This window comes from Scleropages formosus, chromosome 17, assembly GCF_900964775.1.
Source record: "Scleropages formosus chromosome 17, fSclFor1.1, whole genome shotgun sequence".
Taxonomy (NCBI): Eukaryota; Metazoa; Chordata; class Actinopteri; order Osteoglossiformes; family Osteoglossidae; genus Scleropages; species Scleropages formosus.
This window is the reverse complement of record NC_041822.1, coordinates 4,536,672-4,557,655: the sequence shown is the minus strand read 5'-3', so window position 1 is coordinate 4,557,655 and position 20,984 is coordinate 4,536,672. Positions and strand designations below refer to the sequence as shown.

Below are 20,984 nucleotides of genomic sequence, written 5' to 3'. Positions count from 1 at the left end.
ACAAATAAAATCCCGGTATCAGTAGGTATTGTGCTCGCAGGATTAGGAAGGAGCGCGTTTACCAGTTGCTCGTTATTCTCTTTTCGGCGCAGCAGTTTGCGAGGTTTATGACGAAATGTGTCGAAATGAACGTCTTCACTTCGTGTCGCGCGCGGCTCTTACTTGACAGCGCGCGCGCGCGCGCGCGGGTCTCGCGGTCTCGACTTGTTGAAAAACGAGCGCGTAACTTAATGGAAGCTCGCGGTGGCCTCGCGCGCCCTTCCTTCTTGTCACGTCACGATGTTTCCTCGCGCAAAGGTGAACCATAAAGACGCGATAATGCAAGGTAAAGCTGTGACACTGAGTACTGCTGAAAGAAGTGCAGAGTCCTCCTTGTAGGAGGTGCAGTTGTCTGAGAGAAAATACTTATTAGAGTGACATACTGGCAGATCATTATGCTGTCATCATGTATCCTTAAGTCTCAGAGTACAAAAAGGTGGATGATAATCATGAAATAAGTATATCCTTGTCCAAGACACCCACCAACGTGTATAATTAATGTTGCCCTATTATGAAGCATAATTACTATGACTTGGCAAGGCTTTTCCTTGCTGTCTACCTAATACGCACCAGCCGGAATACCCTTGGGAAAGTTATTTACCCTAAATTGCTCAGGTAAAAACTACAAAGCTGCATAAATGAGCAGAAAGTTTAGCTTAACAGTGGGGCGGCTGGTAGCTTAGTGGTTACAGCTGCTGCTTTGGATCCAAAGGTTGCAGGTTTTATCCCCCCCCCATGGCTGTAGTACTCTTAAGCAAGGTAATTACCCACCTATATAAATTAGTAAATTCTTCTAGCTAATACTTTTGTCCAAAGTTACTCGCAGTGTTAAGGTTACAGTTATACAGCCGGGTGATTTTACTGGAGCAATTTAGGGTAAGTACGTTGCTTAAGGGTACAGCTGGAGGTAGGGATGGAACCTGCAACCTTATATAGATAAATAACATCGTAAGTTGCTTTGGAAAGAAATGTCAACTAAATGAATAAATAACACATTTAACGTCTCTTTGGAGAGAAGTGTCAGCAAACCGAGCAAATTAAATCGAAACACACAGCTGCGCACACACACAGTCAATCTTTGACACACGTCAACATGTCACTGTAGCTGGTCAACATTACAGTTACACTTAATAAATGTTTGCTTCTCCCATTGCCGATCAAGTCTCCGAAAGCCGTTCTCAGGGAACTTTTGACTTTGAAGTTATGCTGAATCGTTTAACCAACATTCCACTAAGATGATGAGCAAATTCCTTCTGAAAATCTGGGTCATTGGTGGAGAGAAAGTGCAAACGCTTCTGGTGCCGCTTACCCTGTGTCCCCGTTTCCATTTCCCGGTTTCCGTCCCTGCAGACTAATCACAGCGACCTGCTCTTAAAGCAGATGTTTCTGGTGGTCAATTACTGTGCTAGTATGGATCTTTTGAGTTACCCTGTGACTGCCTCACATTTAAATATATTGATCATCACATTCAAATGTAATCAGGCTGTATGTTCAGTCATTCATTATCATTAACCACTTGTCCAGGTTAAGGTCACAGTGGGCCGGAGCCTATCCTACAAGCACAGGACTCTAGACTAGTCAGGGTGCACTCTTGATGGGATGCCAGTCCATCGCAGAGTGTATGGTAAGAACGTAGATAAGTATTTTTATCCCATGAATCTAAGCTGTTTTAGTTAAATCACAGCTCATTTGTACTGAGCCAGTTCCATTTCTGTTGAAGGCACAGTGTTATACACAAGTACTTCATTTAATAAATACACACACACACACATTTTCAGAACCTCTTGTTCCATACGGGGTCGTGGGGAACTGGAGCCTACCTGGCAACACAGGGTGTAAGGCCGGAGGGGGAGGGGACACACCCAGGACGGGACGCCAGTCCGTCGCAAGGCACCCCAAGCGGGACTCGAACCCCAGACCCACTGGAGAGCAGGACCCGGTCCAACCCACCGCGCCCCCATTTAATAAATATTTAATAAGTATTTAACAAATATTATAATTTATTGTCAGGAGGATGCAGTGATGTGGTGGGTTCATCTGGTGCCTGCTTTGTGGCAGGACTGGGGTTTGAGCCCATCTTGGGGTGACTGGTATCCCATTCTGGGTGTGTCCCCTTGCTCCCTCTGTTGCTGGGTAGGCTCTGGATTGACACAACCCCGATCGGGACAAGCGGTTGTTGACGATGGATCGATAATTTACTGTCAAATGGTTATCTCTGTTACATGCTCTTTAAACTAAGGACTTAATTTAACAAATATTATAATTTAACAAATATTATAATTTACTATGAAATGGTTATGTCTGTTAAATGCTATCAACACTAGAGAAAGAGACAAAACAGATTAATTCATGGTAGAAACCAAGGATTACAGAATTTTCTTGGTTACTGGAATGGACAAGTCTTCATGGGACTCTCTAACTCCTAGCCCAGATACACAACAGACTGTATTTATATTCTAAATGGGGTTACATCATTGTATAACATGTAAAATGATATCAGAGGTTTTATCCAATATTTTGTAACCATGGAAGATAAGATATGGCAAATCAGTGTTATAAATTATCCGAAACAATTTTTCATCCAAATTATTGATCTTAATAAACACCTAAAAATATCTTTAATTTCAGCTAAAGACCACTTTGAAACCCCACAACTAAAGGCATTAAGCTGAAATATCTGTATTACAGTGTTACTCTGCAGAGTTGTATAATTTACGGCCACCTACAAGTCTATCTTGTATATTGTCCGGCTCAACTGTCTTTTCATTATTTGTGTCCGTATCATTTTTGCTGCCATATGGGTTCTGGGCAAGTTTCTCTTAATTTCCTGTATTGTGCAACAAATCTCTGCAGTGTGCTTTCTCTGGAAAAGATGATATGCTCAGTAATCAACAGGATATTACAAACAATATGTGTGCAGTATTCTGCACAGTTATACTGTCAAGTTTCATAATCGACTCTGACTTGGCAAAGTTGACTCATGGTAAAAATCTCTTAAATGTCTTTTTTGATAACATTAATATAATGTACTGAGTTCAATTCATGATTTTCTCTACTAACAAATCAGTTCTCTCTGTCTTCTTTGAAGGGTACCAAAGACATAACACAGTCTCTTCAGAGTGTGCTAGCTATAAACCTAGTAAACCTGTAAACCTAGTAGGCAAAATCAAGGTTTTTGCATCAAAAATGAATGCATTTATATCAAGATGATGGCAGAAGTGTTTAATGCTCTGTTTACCTTTCAGCAACTTAATACTGATTTGTGTTTTTCATATTCGTGCAACCAATGCATCCAATTTGCTCACTTGCTGAATGTGGGTGTAGAATAAGCTCAGCATTTTGGAACAAAGTATCTCCTACATCACTGTCAAATTTTTATTGAAAGCTGGATGGTGAAGCGTATGGTGTAGTATAGTCCATTGCAGAACCTTCAGAACAACAGCCATAAATTTACTTAGTAATCAGACACTTCCATTTTTTCTCCTACACTTGTTTTGCTGTTTTGTTAGTTTGTAAATTGTTTCATGCCCATGCTTTACATAGTGATGTGCTGATACAGTTCCTGTTTATAAAACTGGAATTGTTACTGGAGTAATTCAGTTTGTTCCTTGCTCAAGATTGCTACCAGCAGGGTACTTCACAGGTATTGACCCTGAAGTTTATAAGTCTGTGTCGTTCACCACTGCATCACCCTGCTGTTGTCTGATCATTTCAGATATGAACTGAGTTAAATATCCGATACATGGAGAAAAGGGAAATTGGTTGATATCCTACGATCTGTGTTGCCGGGTTAGGCTCCAGCTTCGGCTCGCCGCAACCCCACTCGGGACAAGCGGTTTCAGTCAATGATTTGTGTGTGTGTGTGATGTGTGTGTGTGGTTAATATCTAATATTGTCACTACAGTTTAACGTTGGTTTTATGAGCCGAGCATGATCATTACTTATGTACTTCCAAAGTTGATGTGTATGGAGGAGTTGATTTACTGAGATAAGTAGGTGGAAGTAGAAACAGGCTGCTTGGTTCTTTGAGGTCAGTGGCAAGAAGATTTTGTACCATTTGGGTTTTATAAAGAACACTGCAAAAAATCAGTTTATTTCTTTTTCCGCTAATAAAGTGCTATTAGCTTTTGTTATTGTCTTTGGTGGGATGTAACAAACACTGTTCAGATGATTGAACTTGAAGTCATTTAATCTTAATATTACTGTTTAGAGGAAAAATAAATTAATATCTGCTTTTCCAGTTTACCACAGTTTAAAGTGCACAAAACATTTTGAAAAAGCTTTTACTCATTATGTAAACTCAGTGATTTACATGAATTTTTTACATTTTTTCGTTAGCAGGTGCTATTCTTTCATTCTGTTGTTAACATAGTTTTTTGCATGGAGGCCAGCATCTCTAGCCAGTCACTAAATTTTTGCCTTTGATTTATTTCTTGACGTTCTCTCTAAATGTATACTCAAATTACATCCAGGTTTCCATTTTGGCAGGTAAAAACATAGTATTTTTTCAGAAGAACATTAATGTAACATATTACCTACAGTACTTTTTAAACATTTTCCTGTTATTCAGTCCTAGTTGAGGCAGAATTATTGATATTGCTGAGATTTTATGTTTCTTGAATGAATAAGTTGTTTTCTTTTGTTCTTCACTTGAAAGACAGTATTTTAAACTTCTGTTCATTTAAACATACATCTGAACAAAAACTCTGAGGTCCAGATCATCATTTTCTTTCTATTTACCTGATATTTTTCTCCAAAGCAACTTGCAACATGAAGCTACTTACAACTTACTCATTTATACAGCTGGGCAATTTTTACTGGGGCAATTTAGGGTAAGAACCTTTCTCAAAGGTTCTATAGCAGGAGGTGGGATTTGAACCTATGGGTCCAAAGGCACCAGTTCTAACGGTTAAACTACTAGCTGGCCCATATTTTATGCATAATATATATAATACTTTATGTTCTGTATTACTTCCACATAACTTCATATTTTTAATTCCCATTCCTTCCTGTTATTTTTTTCCTCATAATGTGTTGGGCTGTGCAACAAAAGATTTAGTGCTCTGAAGAAATCTGTTGGGAAGGACACTACATACCACAAAAATAAACTAAATTAATCCAAACTAAACTGAGTCATTTTTTACAAAGTAATCGTTTTCATCTTGCTAGTATGGAGTGAAACAGTATAATTTTATATGCTATCAAATGCATATGTTTGATAGACCTCTGAATTGTAGCATTTCCCTGGGGTTCATTTTTTGCATGTTGTGCCATTTGTGCCTGTTTATTTTTGGATTTTCTTCTGTTTCCAGTTAAACAAAAGCCTTTTTTGGGGGTACAAAGAATTCATTCACAGTAACCTTTAATGAATTGCCATAAGCTGTCTTTGTTCAGAGTTTAATCAATGCAGACTGGGTCTGTACACAGAGATCTCAGAAACCTGATAAAAACCCAAGAAATCTGTAGAACAACGTGCATTGTCTTGTGTGACTGGCATCTATAATATGAATAGAGTCTACATATATTTTTTCTATGTGAACAAGTGCTTTTGAAAAAGTTACAAAAGATATTTAAATCACGTTACGTCTCCACTGAGAAAATATGTGCTACAGATGCATATAGTTTATTTGGTTTGAAATTATTGAATCAGTTTTGATGTTCAGATGGAGAAAAGTGCCAGGGTCAATTTTCAAGAGGTGACCAAGGATGGTGGAATTATTGTTACAAATCTGCTAAAAAACAAATGGGTTTGTGAAACTATACAGGGTCCAGTTTAGCATTTAGACTCCCCTGTTGTTCATTAAAGTCAGCATTCATTAAGGTGAAAAAATGTAAATCAGTGCAATCAACATTGAAAAAGTCTCTGCCTATGATGTATACCCTGTCCATATCTATAATAACATAATTTTTAATAATTATTACTATAAAGTTTTTGGGTAGGATTAGGTTGATGTGCAAAAGTTATAGTGTATCTATCAAATTAAAACCATATGTTGTGTATCAGGCAACGCTGGTGTTTGTGTCCATTGTAGACTTCAGTAATACGTTTGCTACTGTTTTCAATAAATTAGTTGGCTCTTGATACAAAAGTACTGAGAAATGCAGCCATGGAATTGTTCCTCAGATCCACAGGTTACACTCATTTGCTTATGTAACACTTGCAGTAGTATAGTTTTGTATAATTATCCGAAATGTAATGTATAAAAAGTACAGGTATAAGAATGCAATAAGTTCAAATAGCTTCCATGTGCAAGGAATGGCTTAAAGTTCTTTTCTACATAGTTAATTTTGTTGCTGTTGGTTTCAGGCTTGCTGTGCTATAAAGTTCTTTTTGTCTCTGGAGAAATGGGCTCTGATTAGAATTCAAGAGAAGAATCACATTAGTTGCAGCCTGTGCTAACAGTAGTGTTTGACATGAGTGCTGCTAAACTCTCCCAGGTGGATGATTAAAATTTTCTCTAGGTACTAGCACTCGTGTGATTGCTTATACTTCATACATGTTAAAAGTTCAACTTTTAGGTATGACTGCTGAAACAGCTATGAGAAAAACACTTCACCTTAATTATCTCAATAAAGTCTACCTGTATGAATCAGTTCCACACTGTAAAATGCAATACATATTCAATATAGAAAAAGGACACATAGACTATAGTAATCTCTCCCCCAAAGTAAACGGTTAAATAGAAATAATAAATTACTTATAAAATTCCTTTGAAGCATTGAAACAACTAGAAAGTCCACCATATGGTTCATTTCTAAAACTGTTTTAAACACATATGGTTTCCATGTTTCTTAAACTGAACAGTATTGAAGAGGTCCTGTTTAACTGTAGAACGACTAACACTATGATATACAGTATATTGACACTTGTTGTTGTTTAATCATTCTTGGAACTGATGTCCTCACTTTCACAGAATCTTTTATTGTGTTATAATATGCAGACAGTCTGCATTTGATTCTTTGTGTGCTACAAATTTCTAATTCAAAAAAAATCTCAAAATTTTGCATTTATTAACAGCTTTTTTTTTTTTTTTTTTTAAATTTACCCTTTCTTTTCCTCCTTTCTTCGCAGCTGGGGCTGTTTGTAATAGCTCAACCATCCATCAATCACATTTTATTCATGTACCGTTGCTTCTCTACTTACAATGGTTCGACTTACGATTCTTCAAAGTTACAACGGTATGATAGTGATATGCATTCGGTAGAATCCATACTTCGAATTTTGAATTTCGATCTGTTCCCGTGCTTGCGATATGTGGTAAGATACTCTCTCCAGATGCTGGGCGATGGCAGTGAGCCGCAGCATCCACTCAACAACGCTCGCAGTCTCTGTAGCGATCATGCGAACAAATGTAAACAACTGCAAGTGTAAACAACCGATACTGTATTGAAGGCGTTTTTTTATTTTGTGTTTTTGCATCCAGTCATGTCTGCTAAATGCCCATGTGTGTCTCCTGGTTAAATTTGCCCAGCTATAGGCTATGGTTTGTGTTCTGACCACGTTTGAGGTAGCCTAGGCTAGGTTATGATGTTCGGTAGGTGCAGTACTGTATCCTTTTTCGACTTACGATTTTTCTACTTGCAGTGGGTTTATCGAAACGTAGCCCCATTGTTAGCTGAGGAGCATCTGTACAATGTAAACAGTAATTCTCTGTGTAAGTTTTTGTGAAGCTCTTTGTTTTCCAGGAATTAATAAACTACTTTTTTTTTTTTCAATGGGTAATGCATATACGGTATCTGTTCTGAGCTACTTCTTGGCATGCTTCGCAGAAGTTTGGATCAGTAACAACTATTGATTAAACAGAAAAAAGTAAGGTTCAAAGTAATTTTTGGCACTACTTAGTGCTGGAACAGATCACCAGCAGTGGCAATCTGGTCATTTTGAAGGTAAAGGAAAAAGTGTTGTATTGTCTTCTTGAAGGCTGTTGTACTATTATATTGTATCCTAATGGCATTTTCACTGTATCATTTGCCATCGTTTTGTTGTTTGCATTTTAAAAGTCGTGTGTCAGTGATGTGTAATGGAAGCACAGGGAACAGAAATTGGTTTTATTTCTTTAGGTATGAAAGTAATAGTGGAGTTAAATAGAAGACATTTACTATGAGTTCAGTTAAATCTGACAAAAAGAGACTGTGGTGCGGTGTTCCTTGTTAAGTTAAACTCCAGACAGAAGCTCTAACCACTAGTCTACCTGCCACGCTTAAAATAAACCAGTTGGGTGTATTTTATGTTTTATCAAGTACACATAACTCACCAGCTTCTGCTTATAAAATTACACTCTAAACGGAAAACCATTTGCTGGAAGGTGAGTTGCTTATTAAAAAAAATGTTGCGGCTTGTTATCCACTCCTTTAGTGCTGAGATTCACCCATCTGACCTTTGTATTGCTCAGTTTCTAGTTTGCTCAGCAGTGAGTTTGACCTTTTGACATGAAGAGGTAACAGTGTGAGCACTACACATTCAATGAGATTGTATTGGCTGTCCAGACCTTAATTACTTCTTGGAGTTCATTATCTCAATAAAATGTCAGGATGGCCACTGTTTGACATGCTCTCAACTCTTCAGCTCGGAAAGAAACAAGGATAAAAAAAGACTTCCCTAAAGTAGTCTAAAGAAGTATGAATAAATACTTCTTGTTCCTGACACGGAAAATAGGCCTTAATCCTGGAACGAATCATTGGTTTGATAAAGTGATAAATGACAGAAAATTGAGGTTTGCTGGGCTCATATGTGCAGCAATAGTGAATAAATTCAATGCGGCAGGAAGCCAGCAGTGCCTGAAAGTGTTCTGCTGGAATCTAACTGTATTCTTCTGAAGAAGGAGGCTAGATGGAGGGGAAAACAGCTGTTGTATCCAACCAGTTAAACAAATTCAGTGAGACTGTCGGAAGGGCCTGTGAAGAACAGTCATGTTATCCCTGTATCCTTCAAACCTCTGTCTGACCACATCTGTCCTGTGAGCTGGAGAATTGCTCTTTTTTAAGCTATCCAACAGGAAATAAATGCTGCACTATTGAGCAGAATGAGTGAAATCATGCCATAGCCAGAAATATGACTCAGACTATCATCGCACTGCTAGAGCAACAGTTATTTTGGGTTTTCATCACATATCTCCGTTAACCAACAATATAATAGAGGATAGCTCAGCCATTATTTGTTGCTCCTAAGTCCTATTGCTATCTGCTTTGCATCAAGACTGTGTGATACCAGACTCTAGTCTTTCATCCTTTTCAATTTTACCCCACACACACACTACAACCGGTTATCCTGAGCGGGGTCACGGCAAACCAGAGCCTAACCCAGCAACACAGGGGGCAAGGCTGCAGGGAGAGGGGACACACCCAGGACGGGATACAAGTCCGCCACAAGGCACCCCAAGTGGGACTGAAACCCCAGACCTGCCACACAGCAAGCCCTGGCTAAACCCGCTGCGCCACTACTTAGCTGCTTATTTGCATAACTCAGCTAATAATTCAAATGACTGTAACTTGAGCTACTCATGTGAGTTTATGTAATTGGTGACCTTTATTCAGTTTTTGTCTGTTATACAGTGGTCGCAAACCCAATTTTTTTTTTTTTTTTTTTGTATTGTGATGCCACAGTTCACCTCATTTAATTCTCACCGTTCTCCAAAGATTTTAGTGAGCAGCTGTCATCCAGTTCTGTGATTCTTCCTCATTATCTATTTCTCACTTGGTCCTTGTGTGTGTGTGTGTGTGTGTGTGTGTGTGTGTGTGTGTGTGTGTGTGTGTGTGTGCACAGCCTTGTTCATCCAGCAGTTGCTCTTTGTGGGCCTCTCATGACTGACCTGCATCAAGATCAGCAGCTATGGTGCACGAGTTACTGAACCAGCATTTCCTGTATTACACTGGGCCAGAGGTCCTGTTTGACTGCATGAACTAATACAATTTTCATCAATCAGTATAGCAATTTAGATGAGATTTTCTCACAAAAAAACTGCCCAGTGGCCCAGCAAAGAACTTGATATCATTAAAAATGTAACAGCAGTGCAGTACAAAAAAGAGAAAAAAAAAATGGAGACTACTACAGAGTAGAAATTACTGCAGTGATACTTAAGGCACTAGGAAATTTATAAATCTGACTTTTTTTTATTACTATTATTGTTGTTGCAGGATGTACAGAATTTTATACTAGGAAGCTTACAGTTTGGCACCATTGTTTGTGTTATATACAGTTGTCAGGTTTATCAGCATTTCTGTACTTATGTGGTTTTCCCATGTTACTTTAGTTTGAAATTAATAAATTTGTGTTATGGGAATCATAGAATGTGTTTTCGTCTGTAGATTGATGCTAGAATGTACATAGATATGTGAAATCTGAAATCTGATTACCAGTGAGCTTTGTGTCTTGTACATCTGTACTCTGCTATTCTGGCAGTTCTTAGTGTACTGTCAGAAAAGGAAGAAAAAAAAAAAACTCTTAGTACCTTATGATGCCCCTTCAATCCAAGGCTTGCTGCACTGGATGCCCAGGGGCATTATCATTTTCACAGTGCATCTTCTGTTCATATTGTTAGTTTGAGGGCCAGGTGCACAACTGTCGGGTTTAAATTTGGGAGCAATGATGGGAGAGCACACTTCAAGTAAGTGTGCTCTCCCATCATTGCTCCAAAATTCTTAATGCAACAGGGGTTTTTGAGCACCCAAGCCCATTATTTATTTTTATTTAATATAAGTTGCATGCATCCTTTTTTTCTGACATTACCAGGTTTGAATTTACCCATCTCCAGGGTTTTTGACCCATAACCCATATGGAGTGATTTTCACTGGTCATGTTACAATGTCTGACATCCCTGAACTCACAAGCTGTTTATGCAGTACAGGGTTATGGTGACCCAGACTCAATCCCAAAAAGCGATTGCACACTGCAATTTACAGCATACACCTGGAGCACATGTCTTTGGACTTTGGGAAGAAACACACATGAACACAAGGACAAACCAAACTATTCAAATTGCAGTTGTACTGAGAACATACACACAAGACTTTAATAGAATTAATAAATCCAGAAGAAATTATCAAAACTCATATCGTAGCTGGTGAGACTCTAAACTTAGGTGTGTATTGCTTTAGCGCTGCATTACTCTACAAATTAAGTTTGGGATAAATTGCTTGGGGCATATAATTGATCGTCATTATTAGCTGTCTTAAGTGAAGCAAGAAGTAGAAGTAGTTAGCTTTTTATTACCAAGCCAGCTGTGGGGCAGCATATATACAATTTAATTATTGTAATTTCATTCAGCAATTTTTATTTCTTGAAAAAGATTATTTGAACCTACTCTAATATGAAATGTGTAATAGAGATGAGATATAAACTGTGTACAAATTAAAGTAAAAAGTTAATATTTCGGAATGAATTTTCTGAAGTTTCCTACTTTATGAATTTGCAGAGTTGTTGCGATAATAAGAAAATATTGTGTTGAATCTACACACACACACACACGCAGACACACACAGAGAAAAGCATGTGTTTCTGTAATGTGTGTGTATATATATATATATATATTTTTACAGAAACACATGCTTTTCTCCTTTTAACTGAGGTCCATTTTGCTAAATGGAGTATATCCAGTGCAGATGGTCTTTGTTACAGATAACGGATAATCCCCTGTGAAGTGTACAGATGGTCAAATCAGACATAGGGGTATGTGACATCATCACCTGGATATACTGCCTTGTGTTGCCATCCCTGTGTGAAATAAACAAATTAATAAATAAGCAAAATACATTTACTGGAAAATGGTTCACAGTGTCGGCACGACATGAATTGTAGGCTCTATATTCTTCCATCACCACTGTTGGAATTTTAAAAGGGGAATTTTGAGGCTGTAATTTGGAAACAATTCCAAATGTTATCATTTTGGCCAGCGCCATAACTGTTTTTCCCCTTCAGTACCCTGAACTATTTTACAGCAAATTTTATAGGTGTCAGCTGCGCTTCCGCTATCAACTACCTGTGTTCACCCCCTCTTAAGTAGCTTATGTTCATAAGAGTCTGAATGCTTTTCAGTGAGAAATATGAGGACCTCCACTGAAAACTTGGGGTTAGGTCTCTAATGTATGTGAAAAGCAGAAAATAAGTTCAGCAGCAACCTTGTTGGGACGCAGTAAAAGCAAACATACAAATAATTCAGGTTACTTTAATAAATGCCCCACTTAATTTTCAAAATGTGTGTATCATGCTTAAAATGTCATTTAACAGATTACAGTTATTTCTAAAGGCAGTGTCATGAAAGGATGATGCATTTTAAATGGTTTGCAGGGCTGCAGTGTGCTGCAGTGTAACAGGCCTAACATACAGTTTACAACTATTGGATCATGATCTGTCCTTCTGGGAGTAATCTGTTCTGCCTTGGTTATACACTGCCAGTCCTCTAATACTCACCATATCACGTGTACTGTGTTACTTCCTCACAGTCTCAATTAAGCATGACCTTAAACTGCAAATATACCCCTATCCCATCAAAATTATCCAAAACAATAACAAACTGTTACAAATGCAGTTAACACATCACATGTAAAATCAAAGTTTAAGGTATGTTTTGTGTATTTAATGAACAATTAACATCTGCTTTGTGACATTTCACTTCAATAAATTATGCAGCTTAGGAGCGGAAGTCCTCTATCAGTGGACATGTACTCAGCTAAGTGAACACTTTTCAGCTACTGCAGATGATTATACACACCTAAGACCAGAAGTATGAGATGTACTATGGACTATGAGGTGTATGTCGCTATGGAGCAAAGTATCTGATAAATGAATAAATGTAAACGTAAATGTAAGTAAAGTACAATGCAAATCTCAGACAATCCAAACCAAATGTAGTATGATTTCAGTACTTTTAAAACAGTGCATTTTTTTCCATCTCCTTTGTTATTTAAGATGGTCATCATCACTAAAAAGTGATTTGTGTGTATGATATAGATATATTTGCCTTAATACGTTAGAATGAATCATGCTGAAATCCTGCTCTTTTAGTAGTAACCCTAGTACCTAGCTACATAGTTAGAAACTGTCAAAATGTTACTAATTTAGCTATTACTGATTCAGACTTCATCTTATAGAAAATTGGTAATGCAGATTAACATTTTTTAGTTTTTCAGGTGAGAAAATAGAGTTGCGCTTATGTTTTTTCTTATTAAATATGATGATAGTTGCACATTTGAGTTGTGATTTTTGTTATTATGTGGAACAGCTGAAATAACTAGCACAGCTTTGACCTCCGCCTATACTGTGAAAAACATCAGTCATGTTTTGGGTGAAAAATTTGGATGAAACAGATCAGTCAAATGCTTTTAATCTTACTTGCATTTCCTATACTTATACATAGAATCAAAAGCAACGTTTAGTTCCATAGAGACGCTAGTACTTAAGCAGTTATTAGGAAGACAGACTGCTCTTTGTAGTAAAAAAGATACAGTACAGAAAAACCTGAAGTGACCCTGGGATCTGCTTTAGTGAACCACATATTAAAATGCTGCATGTGCAAAGCAGGAATCAAACTCCCTGAGGGAAAATGCAGTGAGGAACAGTCATTATGAAAAGTGCATAAGCCAACAGGTTACCCCAGTACTATTGTAGCTATTTGACAGGGCTCATATATCAGAGATAGTTCTACCTTTGTTTTGATTTATCATCATTGAGTGGATATGACTGCACAAGATAATATATTTCGTTTTCTTTCCATGACCACGTTTTTTGTATGGTTTTAATGTAACTGAGGACATTGAGTGATTTTTGATCCCAAACCAATGTGGAGTTAGTTAGTTATGCCTTCTACCCCTCCTGGGGCATAGGCTATCAACCAGCGCTCTCCAGGCATCTCTTTCCTGAGCCAGTCTCTCCAGCTGCCCTTAGGTACGGGCAATCCACTTCTACCTCCTGGTCTCAGTGCCAAGTGTTTCTTGGAGAGCTTCTTTTCCTTTTTCCCGGGGGTTCCGTGTGAGTGCTTATCTAGTAAGGCTAGAAGTTGATCCATGAAGGGTGTGGCCTGTCCATCTTCAGTGTCGCTGAAGAATCTCTTGATCTGCTGGCTGCCATCTTGTATGTTACCACAGCTCCTGGTTGCTGACAGAGTCAGGCCAGTGAATCTAAAGGATCCTTTTCAGACAGGTGTTAATAAAGGTCTGAATCTTCCTGATGGTGGTAGCAGTGGTCCTCCGTATGTCAGCTCCATAGAGTAAAACTGACTTCACTTTGGTGTTGAAGAACCTGATCTTGGTTCTGATGGAAAGGTCTCTGGATCCCCAAACATTCTTCAGCTGAAAGAAAGCTGCCCTTGCCTTGCCTATCTGGACTCTAACATATAACTTTTGTTCCACTCTGCTTCTTGACAATGCTACCAAGGTAGGTGAAACGCTCCACCTCTATCAGTGCTTCACCTTCCAGCATGATGGGAATTGCATTGGTGGTGCTGACCTCGAGGATTTCGCTCTTACATTTATTTATTTAGCAGATGCTTTTCTCCAAAGTGACTTCCAATGAACTCAAGGTAGTGTTATCAGCCCACACACCTTATTCACCAAGGTGACTTACACTACTAGATACACTAGTTACAATGGGTCACTCATCCATACATCAGTGGAGCACACTCTTTCTCTGTCACTCACACACACACTATGGGTGAACCTGAACAGCATGTCTTTGTACTGTGGGAGGAAACCAATGCTAACACAGGGAGGACATGCAAACACCACACAGAGTGAGCAGGGATCAAATCCATGTCTTCTTGCACCACCCAGGCACTGTGAGACAGCAGCGCTACTCGCTGTGCCACCGTGCCGCCTTCTCCTCTGTTGATGTTGAGGCCCAGTCATGCTGAGTTTCCACAATGATGCTGGTCTTTGCCTGCATCTGTTGCTGGGTGTGGGAGAGGAGTGCCAGGTCGTTTGCAAAGCCAAGATTGTCTAGCTGTGTCCACAGCACAGAAGTTATGCTTCTCTACTGTGGATGCCCTCATGACCCAGCCTATTGCCAACAGGAACAAGAAAGGTGATATCAAGCTGCCCTGCCTCACTCCTGTCCACACCTGGAAGGCATCAGTGAGTTCACCGTCATGGATGATCCTGTAGGTCATCCCCTCATAGCTGTTCCTGATGATGTTTGTGATCTTCTCTGGCACCCTATAGTGTCTCAGCAGCTTTGAGAGGCTCTCCCCGTTCATGCTGTCAAATGCCTTCTCATAGTCAATAACGTTAAAATATGGAGCACATTCCACTCCAGTGATTGCTCCAAGATAATGCACAGTGTTGCGATTTGATCAATGCAAGATTTGTCCTTGCTGAAGCCAGCTTGCTGATCTCGGAGCTGAAGATCGTCTCCTGTACCTTATTCAGAGTTTCTGCTGAGATCCATTCCTTGTGACTGTGCTTTTCTGGGCTCAGTACTTCTAAGCATGTAGAACTTCTTGTCGATGGTCTCCTCGACAAATCTGTACTCCTCTAGCTTGGTTGCATCTCTCAGAAGTGCAGCGTTAAACCTGTGGCACTTGCCTGTCTCCCCGGTCTGATTCCTCCCCAGCTTCAGCTTCAGTTTCAACTGGGCAACCAGTAGGTGATGGTCCGAAGCAATACTGGCTCTTTGTTTAACACGCACATCTTGAAGTAACTTTCTGCTGATACATACGTGATCTGTCTGGTTCTCGGTAGATAGGTCCAGTGATACTCAGGTAACCTTATATATCCGTCTGTGAGTGAAAATGCTTCCGCTGGTGACAAGGTTGCTTGGGGTACATAGGTCTGCAAATCTCTCTCAGACCCTGCTGCCCCGTAACCTCCTCGTAGCCCCTGTTGTTGCTGCTGATCTTGGCATTGAAGTCTCCCATAATGATGGTGATGTCTTTTTCTGGGCAACTCTGTATTTTCTGTCTGAAGCCTGCTATAGAACTCTTCTTTGCTTTGCTCCTCACTGTCATTTGTCAGGGCATAGCACTACATGATGTTCTTGTTAATTCTCCTCTTTCTGGTTATAAAGGAGGCTACAGTGATCCTAGAACCATGGGCCTCCCAACTGTTAAGTACTTTCTGGCCTGTCTTGGACAGAATTAGGGCGACTCCCTCCATGTGGCGCGCGTTGTCTTTTTCGTGGCCTGAGAACAGCATCAGCCCCCCTAGTGGTGAGGCTCTTGCGGCCGGATCCTGTCCATCTTGACTCGCTGATTTCTGGTTGAAAAGATGGTAGGTGGCTAAGTCGCTTCCAGATGCTTCCAGTTTTCACCACCCAGCGTCATATGTACTCTTAATGAAGGCCCCTCTTCTCCCAGGGCTGAGATGTCTGGATTGTCCCTTAGTGGCATTTCTGTAGCTAGTAATGTTTTATGGGGAGGGGTTGCTGGTCCCTCATTCAGCCCTCCTCCTTTGTCATCCAGGCTTGGGATTGGCTATGGCGGAATTACAGCAATTGCTGGAAGATTAGATTTTCCAATAAAGTTGAATGTATGTTTTCTAATTATTATGTAGAATGTCTGTCATCATGGTACTCTGGCAACACATTTAATTAGCAGCATATGTCTGAATGGTTTAAAGTGAAATGTGGCATTATTGTGGCCTTAACAATGTATTTGCCTTTTTATACCACAATCCCAGGAGACAGTGATCTCATATTCAATAGTGATTTTTTTAATGCTACAAGACTTTTGTTATACATATTAACTAAAATATAACTATATATTTGTTTCGTGATTACTTTTCTGTTGGCTCAGCCACTGACTGAATTCTAATATGCAGTATATGTGAATGTCGGTGCCATGGTGGCGTAGTGGGTCATGCTTTTGCGTCACAGCGCATGGGCTGTTCAGGTATAGTTTTTTAATCTAGCTCAGTCTGAGTGGAATTTGAATGTTCTCCCAGGGTCTGAATGGGTTTTCCTCCCACAATCAAAAGACCTGCAGTTCAGGTGGATTGGCCATTCTAAATTGCCTATAGTGTGTGTGTGGAGCAGCTCCGTGATGGACTGGCATCCTACCCATGGTGTACCCTGCCTAGCTATGTACCCACTGATTCTGGGATGGGCTCTGTACTGTCTTAATCAAGACAAGAAGTTATCGAAAATGAATGAGAGAGAGAATGAGAACTTTCAGATATGTGTTTCTGATAAAGATAAATGTGCAGTTACATTGTTATCCAGCATTTAAACACTGAATCTGATTCTTTGTAAATAATTTATCAGACCTTAACTTCATGTAATAAAATGACTACCACAGAATTATAAGATTAGCTTTCTTGAATTCACACTAGCTATGGAATTATTACGCCAGGTCATGGTCAGTGCACACAGCTCTCTTATAGCACCGCTTTCTTCTTTACATCACAATATAAAAATCTGTATCATTATAAACTCAAACTCTACTCACCCAAAGTTGTCGTGGAATTAGATGGCTCAGGTCCAGAAGCGTTAATAAAAAGAATCACATGTCTGCTCACAAAGAATGACAAGAGAAATGCATGATGAAAAAAATTCAAGCTTTTCTGTCAGCTAACTATGAATAAAGTAATTTCTAAATTTTAGCTGAGATGAGCGCTGCAGTGAAGAAATTTGCTTTTCAATACAGCCAAATATGTCTTCATAATCATATTACAATAGTCTGCTTTATTTGAGTAACATGCACTAATTGCAGTTTTTTTGTGGGTTTCTACAGTCCGTAGTATTGTAAGTACGACAATGAAATGTGTATCATCACAGTATTATAAAGTATTTGCACTAGATGCTAGTGATATTCTATATCAACACATGTTACTGGAGAAAGATGACAGAATATTCTTTGCCATGGTGTAATTATGGATCTGCCTGGGCAATGAGGAGGTAGCCATCAGTCACCATGGGATCCTTCAGTGCCGTGCCACACTTTGTCTGTGTAATGCAGTCCATGTGCTCACATTCTTTGATGGTGTGTGATATGGTCTTTTTTCACTTGGAGTACGGAGAACCACAATGGCCAGAGTGGCCACTAATACTGTCATTTGGGACGATGTCAGTTTCCACCATGCAGCTGGTCTGCAGATGGTTCAATGACAAGCCAAGATTCTCCCATATTTTTCTTCTGTGTTTACCACTGCTGCTTAGCCAGTAAATGATTTAGCAAAGGACAAAATCATAGAGTGGGAAAGCCTTCTTTGTAGCATTGAAAAGGCTTGGACATTTACTTATGTTTCTCAGGGCTGGATGAGACAGGGTTAATTCACAGGCCTGTTACAGAAAGCTGTATGAACTGTATAGCTCTGGTTCTTCATGACTCTGGATTGGACAAGCAGCTATTGGCAGTAAATGAATTATGGAATGAATGAATGAATGAAGTAAAAGAAATAAGATTCTTAGTCAAACAGTCTATTTTTTGCCTTATCATAATTTCACAACCAGTCACATGCTGGATTGATTCGGGACTCATATTTGAGTTTAACTTCTTTTAAAACGTCTCTGGTTTCTCTTGTAGTTTTAATGATGATTCACTTCAAATAATGGTTTGTTTAAATGTATGGTTTATTGGTTAAGTCAAAATCAGAAGCATTTAATCGGAGTGTGTACATTTTTTTTTTTTTACCAGCAATGCCTTGTATTTCAACACTATTTCAAAGGATTAGGCCATGTAGAGTTGTGTAAATAGTAATGACTGATTATGTTGGATACGTCATATGCTAGTAATAAAAAATGGCTGCTTTATGTTCAAAGTCTTCAGATCAAGGATTTAACTACATAAAACAAGACACATCATTTTTTCTCGTGAATAGTTTTAAAACATAAATGGTGACTGTAGATTTCTAATTAAACCTTAAGTTTAAGAACTGTTAATTTTGGAGGAACTAATATATTTCAGAATTTTAGTGGAACTCATAATATCATTATTTTGGATGACATCCATTTGTACTAAACATGCAAAGTACATATTAATTAGTTTTTGAAAGAAGGAGCTTTAAAACTTTCTCAGACATTAAATAAAGGATATGCATAGTATCCTGCTTATATACTTTTTTACTGCGTTTTGCAGTATTTTCAATTAAGATGATATCTGTCTTGACTCAAGATATTTCATGAAGATTGACTTGATGGAACTATTTATCTCATACAATTCCAAAATAAAGTAATACTCTGCAGGGGTGGTAAACCTTTATTTGTGGTTTTGCAGACTAAATCCCTTCAGAGGTTTGGGAAAAATACTTTCATGGAGAAAGAATGTTTGGGGAAAGGAAACCCTGAAAGTGGAATCAGTGTTTATGTTTGAACTTAGTGTGGTTTTTTGTGTGGCAAATGCTCTTGCTGCTTACCCCAGATCTAAGAGATGAGATACTCACCACCAGCCATGATTTCAGTGGTTTTGAACTTAAAAAAAGTGATGCAATACACAATGGCTTTTTGTCGCATGGTAATGGTAATGAGATCTTCATTTTTTTAAATTTCTGTAATTTATATGGCATTTAAGAAAAGAGAATATATGTCAAAGCAACACATTTATAGTTGTATGTTGGCCACGCAAGGAGAATGAAAATTTTTGTGATCTTAGAGCATATACTTTACATTTCCCTGGTTTTTCTTTGTATATTTTAGGGTGTTAGGGTATTTCTGTCATTGTCTAACTCTCATCTACCTTTTGTTTTCTGAACCTTTCGAGATTAAACTTTACAGAATAACAGTAAACCATTGATTATTGTTATATAAATTATCTAATTGTGCTGCCTCAAAATGTAGAAAATTGCTATACAAACTAAAAATGACATATTTCCACAAAATCTGGGTGAGCACATCATAGACACCTTAAGTTATTGCCATGTTGTAAATTTAATATTGGTACTTTAAGAACTTACCGATATCATACACATCCTGAGGATTAGCTGATAGAAAGGATTAACCAGCCAGCAAAATGCCTATTTTATACTTATTTGTTGGCTGGCGGAATGGGTGAAGGGACATTTTTGTGTCAGATCTACAGTACTTTAAACCCCTTCCCCATCCTTTTTTCTCATCTTTCACAGGGGAAGAGTGTGAGCCAAAGCCATGTGAGAACGGGGGCGCCTGCTTTATGGCGCTGGCTGACGAGGCATTTACATGTGAGTGTTCTGCTTGCTCCGTTGGTCCCTTGTGTCATAGTGCTGTGGAGGTCGGTAAGTGCAGAAGCAAAGGCTACATAATCCTCTTACTGGGAGGGTAAATGTAACACACAAACACAAACCCTCACCAAGTGAGGCTCATCATTGCCACAAGCTGACTTCAGAGACATCGCTCTCTGGCCAGTTGCCAGTCCGTTCCATGGTAGAGCAATTTGTTTGGTGCTGTCCATATTTAACTTGTCATCTTGTGTGAAGGTTAAGTAGTTTGTGATGTGACTGTCTGGCAAAGGCTGTCGTAATGTGACAGTTTTTGTTCTCTGGTTGTGAGGCTTGGAACCGGCACGATGATGCTTTACACGGAGGTTCTTCATGTGTGGATACGGGTATTGCTTGTAGGGGTTTTTTTCACTGACATATCCTCGCAGTTCTCAGATGTACGCAGGCCATACAAAGCCCTGACTTATGATCTCACATCACCGGTAGACACCCATACTAAATGGCACCTGCTTTCTTTTTGCTACTCTTTTAGCAGCCCTGCTTTACAATTCATGAGAAAAATTGAGGTTTTGACCTGACTGTTTGTGTTTGAGGTGGCACTCTGACTTTCACAAGCACCAAAAAAGAAATGCTGGATACTGTTTGCATACTCAAAGAGTCTAAAATGCCGGGTCAGTCAGAACAAAAGAAATCCCTGAGCTCTTTCTACTCTTCCTACTTCCTAAAAGGGATATTTCACTAGATGTGTTTTAGCTTTAAGTAAACTTGACTGCACTTATGGAGAGTACTCACTACATACTAGATGAACTAAGACAGTACTGTAATACAGTTTAGGTAAATATCATTTTAATTTTAATTTGAATTCTATTTTAATTCACATACTGTCAAGG

The 20,984-nt window shown here is 38.9% G+C and overlaps 1 protein-coding gene across 3 annotated transcripts in view; it reads left to right on the top strand.

Moving 5' to 3' along the window:
- Window positions 1-20,984, top strand: part of LOC108938382 (EGF-like repeat and discoidin I-like domain-containing protein 3) — a 124,009-nt gene that overhangs the window by 1,795 nt on the left and 101,230 nt on the right. For 2 of the 3 annotated variants that reach the window (XM_018758922.2, XM_018758921.2), the window contains exon 2: window positions 20,023-20,097. The exons of the other annotated variant lie outside the window; for it this stretch is intronic. In XM_018758922.2, the coding sequence (XP_018614438.1) occupies window positions 20,023-20,097 (75 nt within the window). The remainder of the gene's footprint in view (window positions 1-20,022; window positions 20,098-20,984) is intronic. 3 annotated transcript variants of the gene reach the window in all.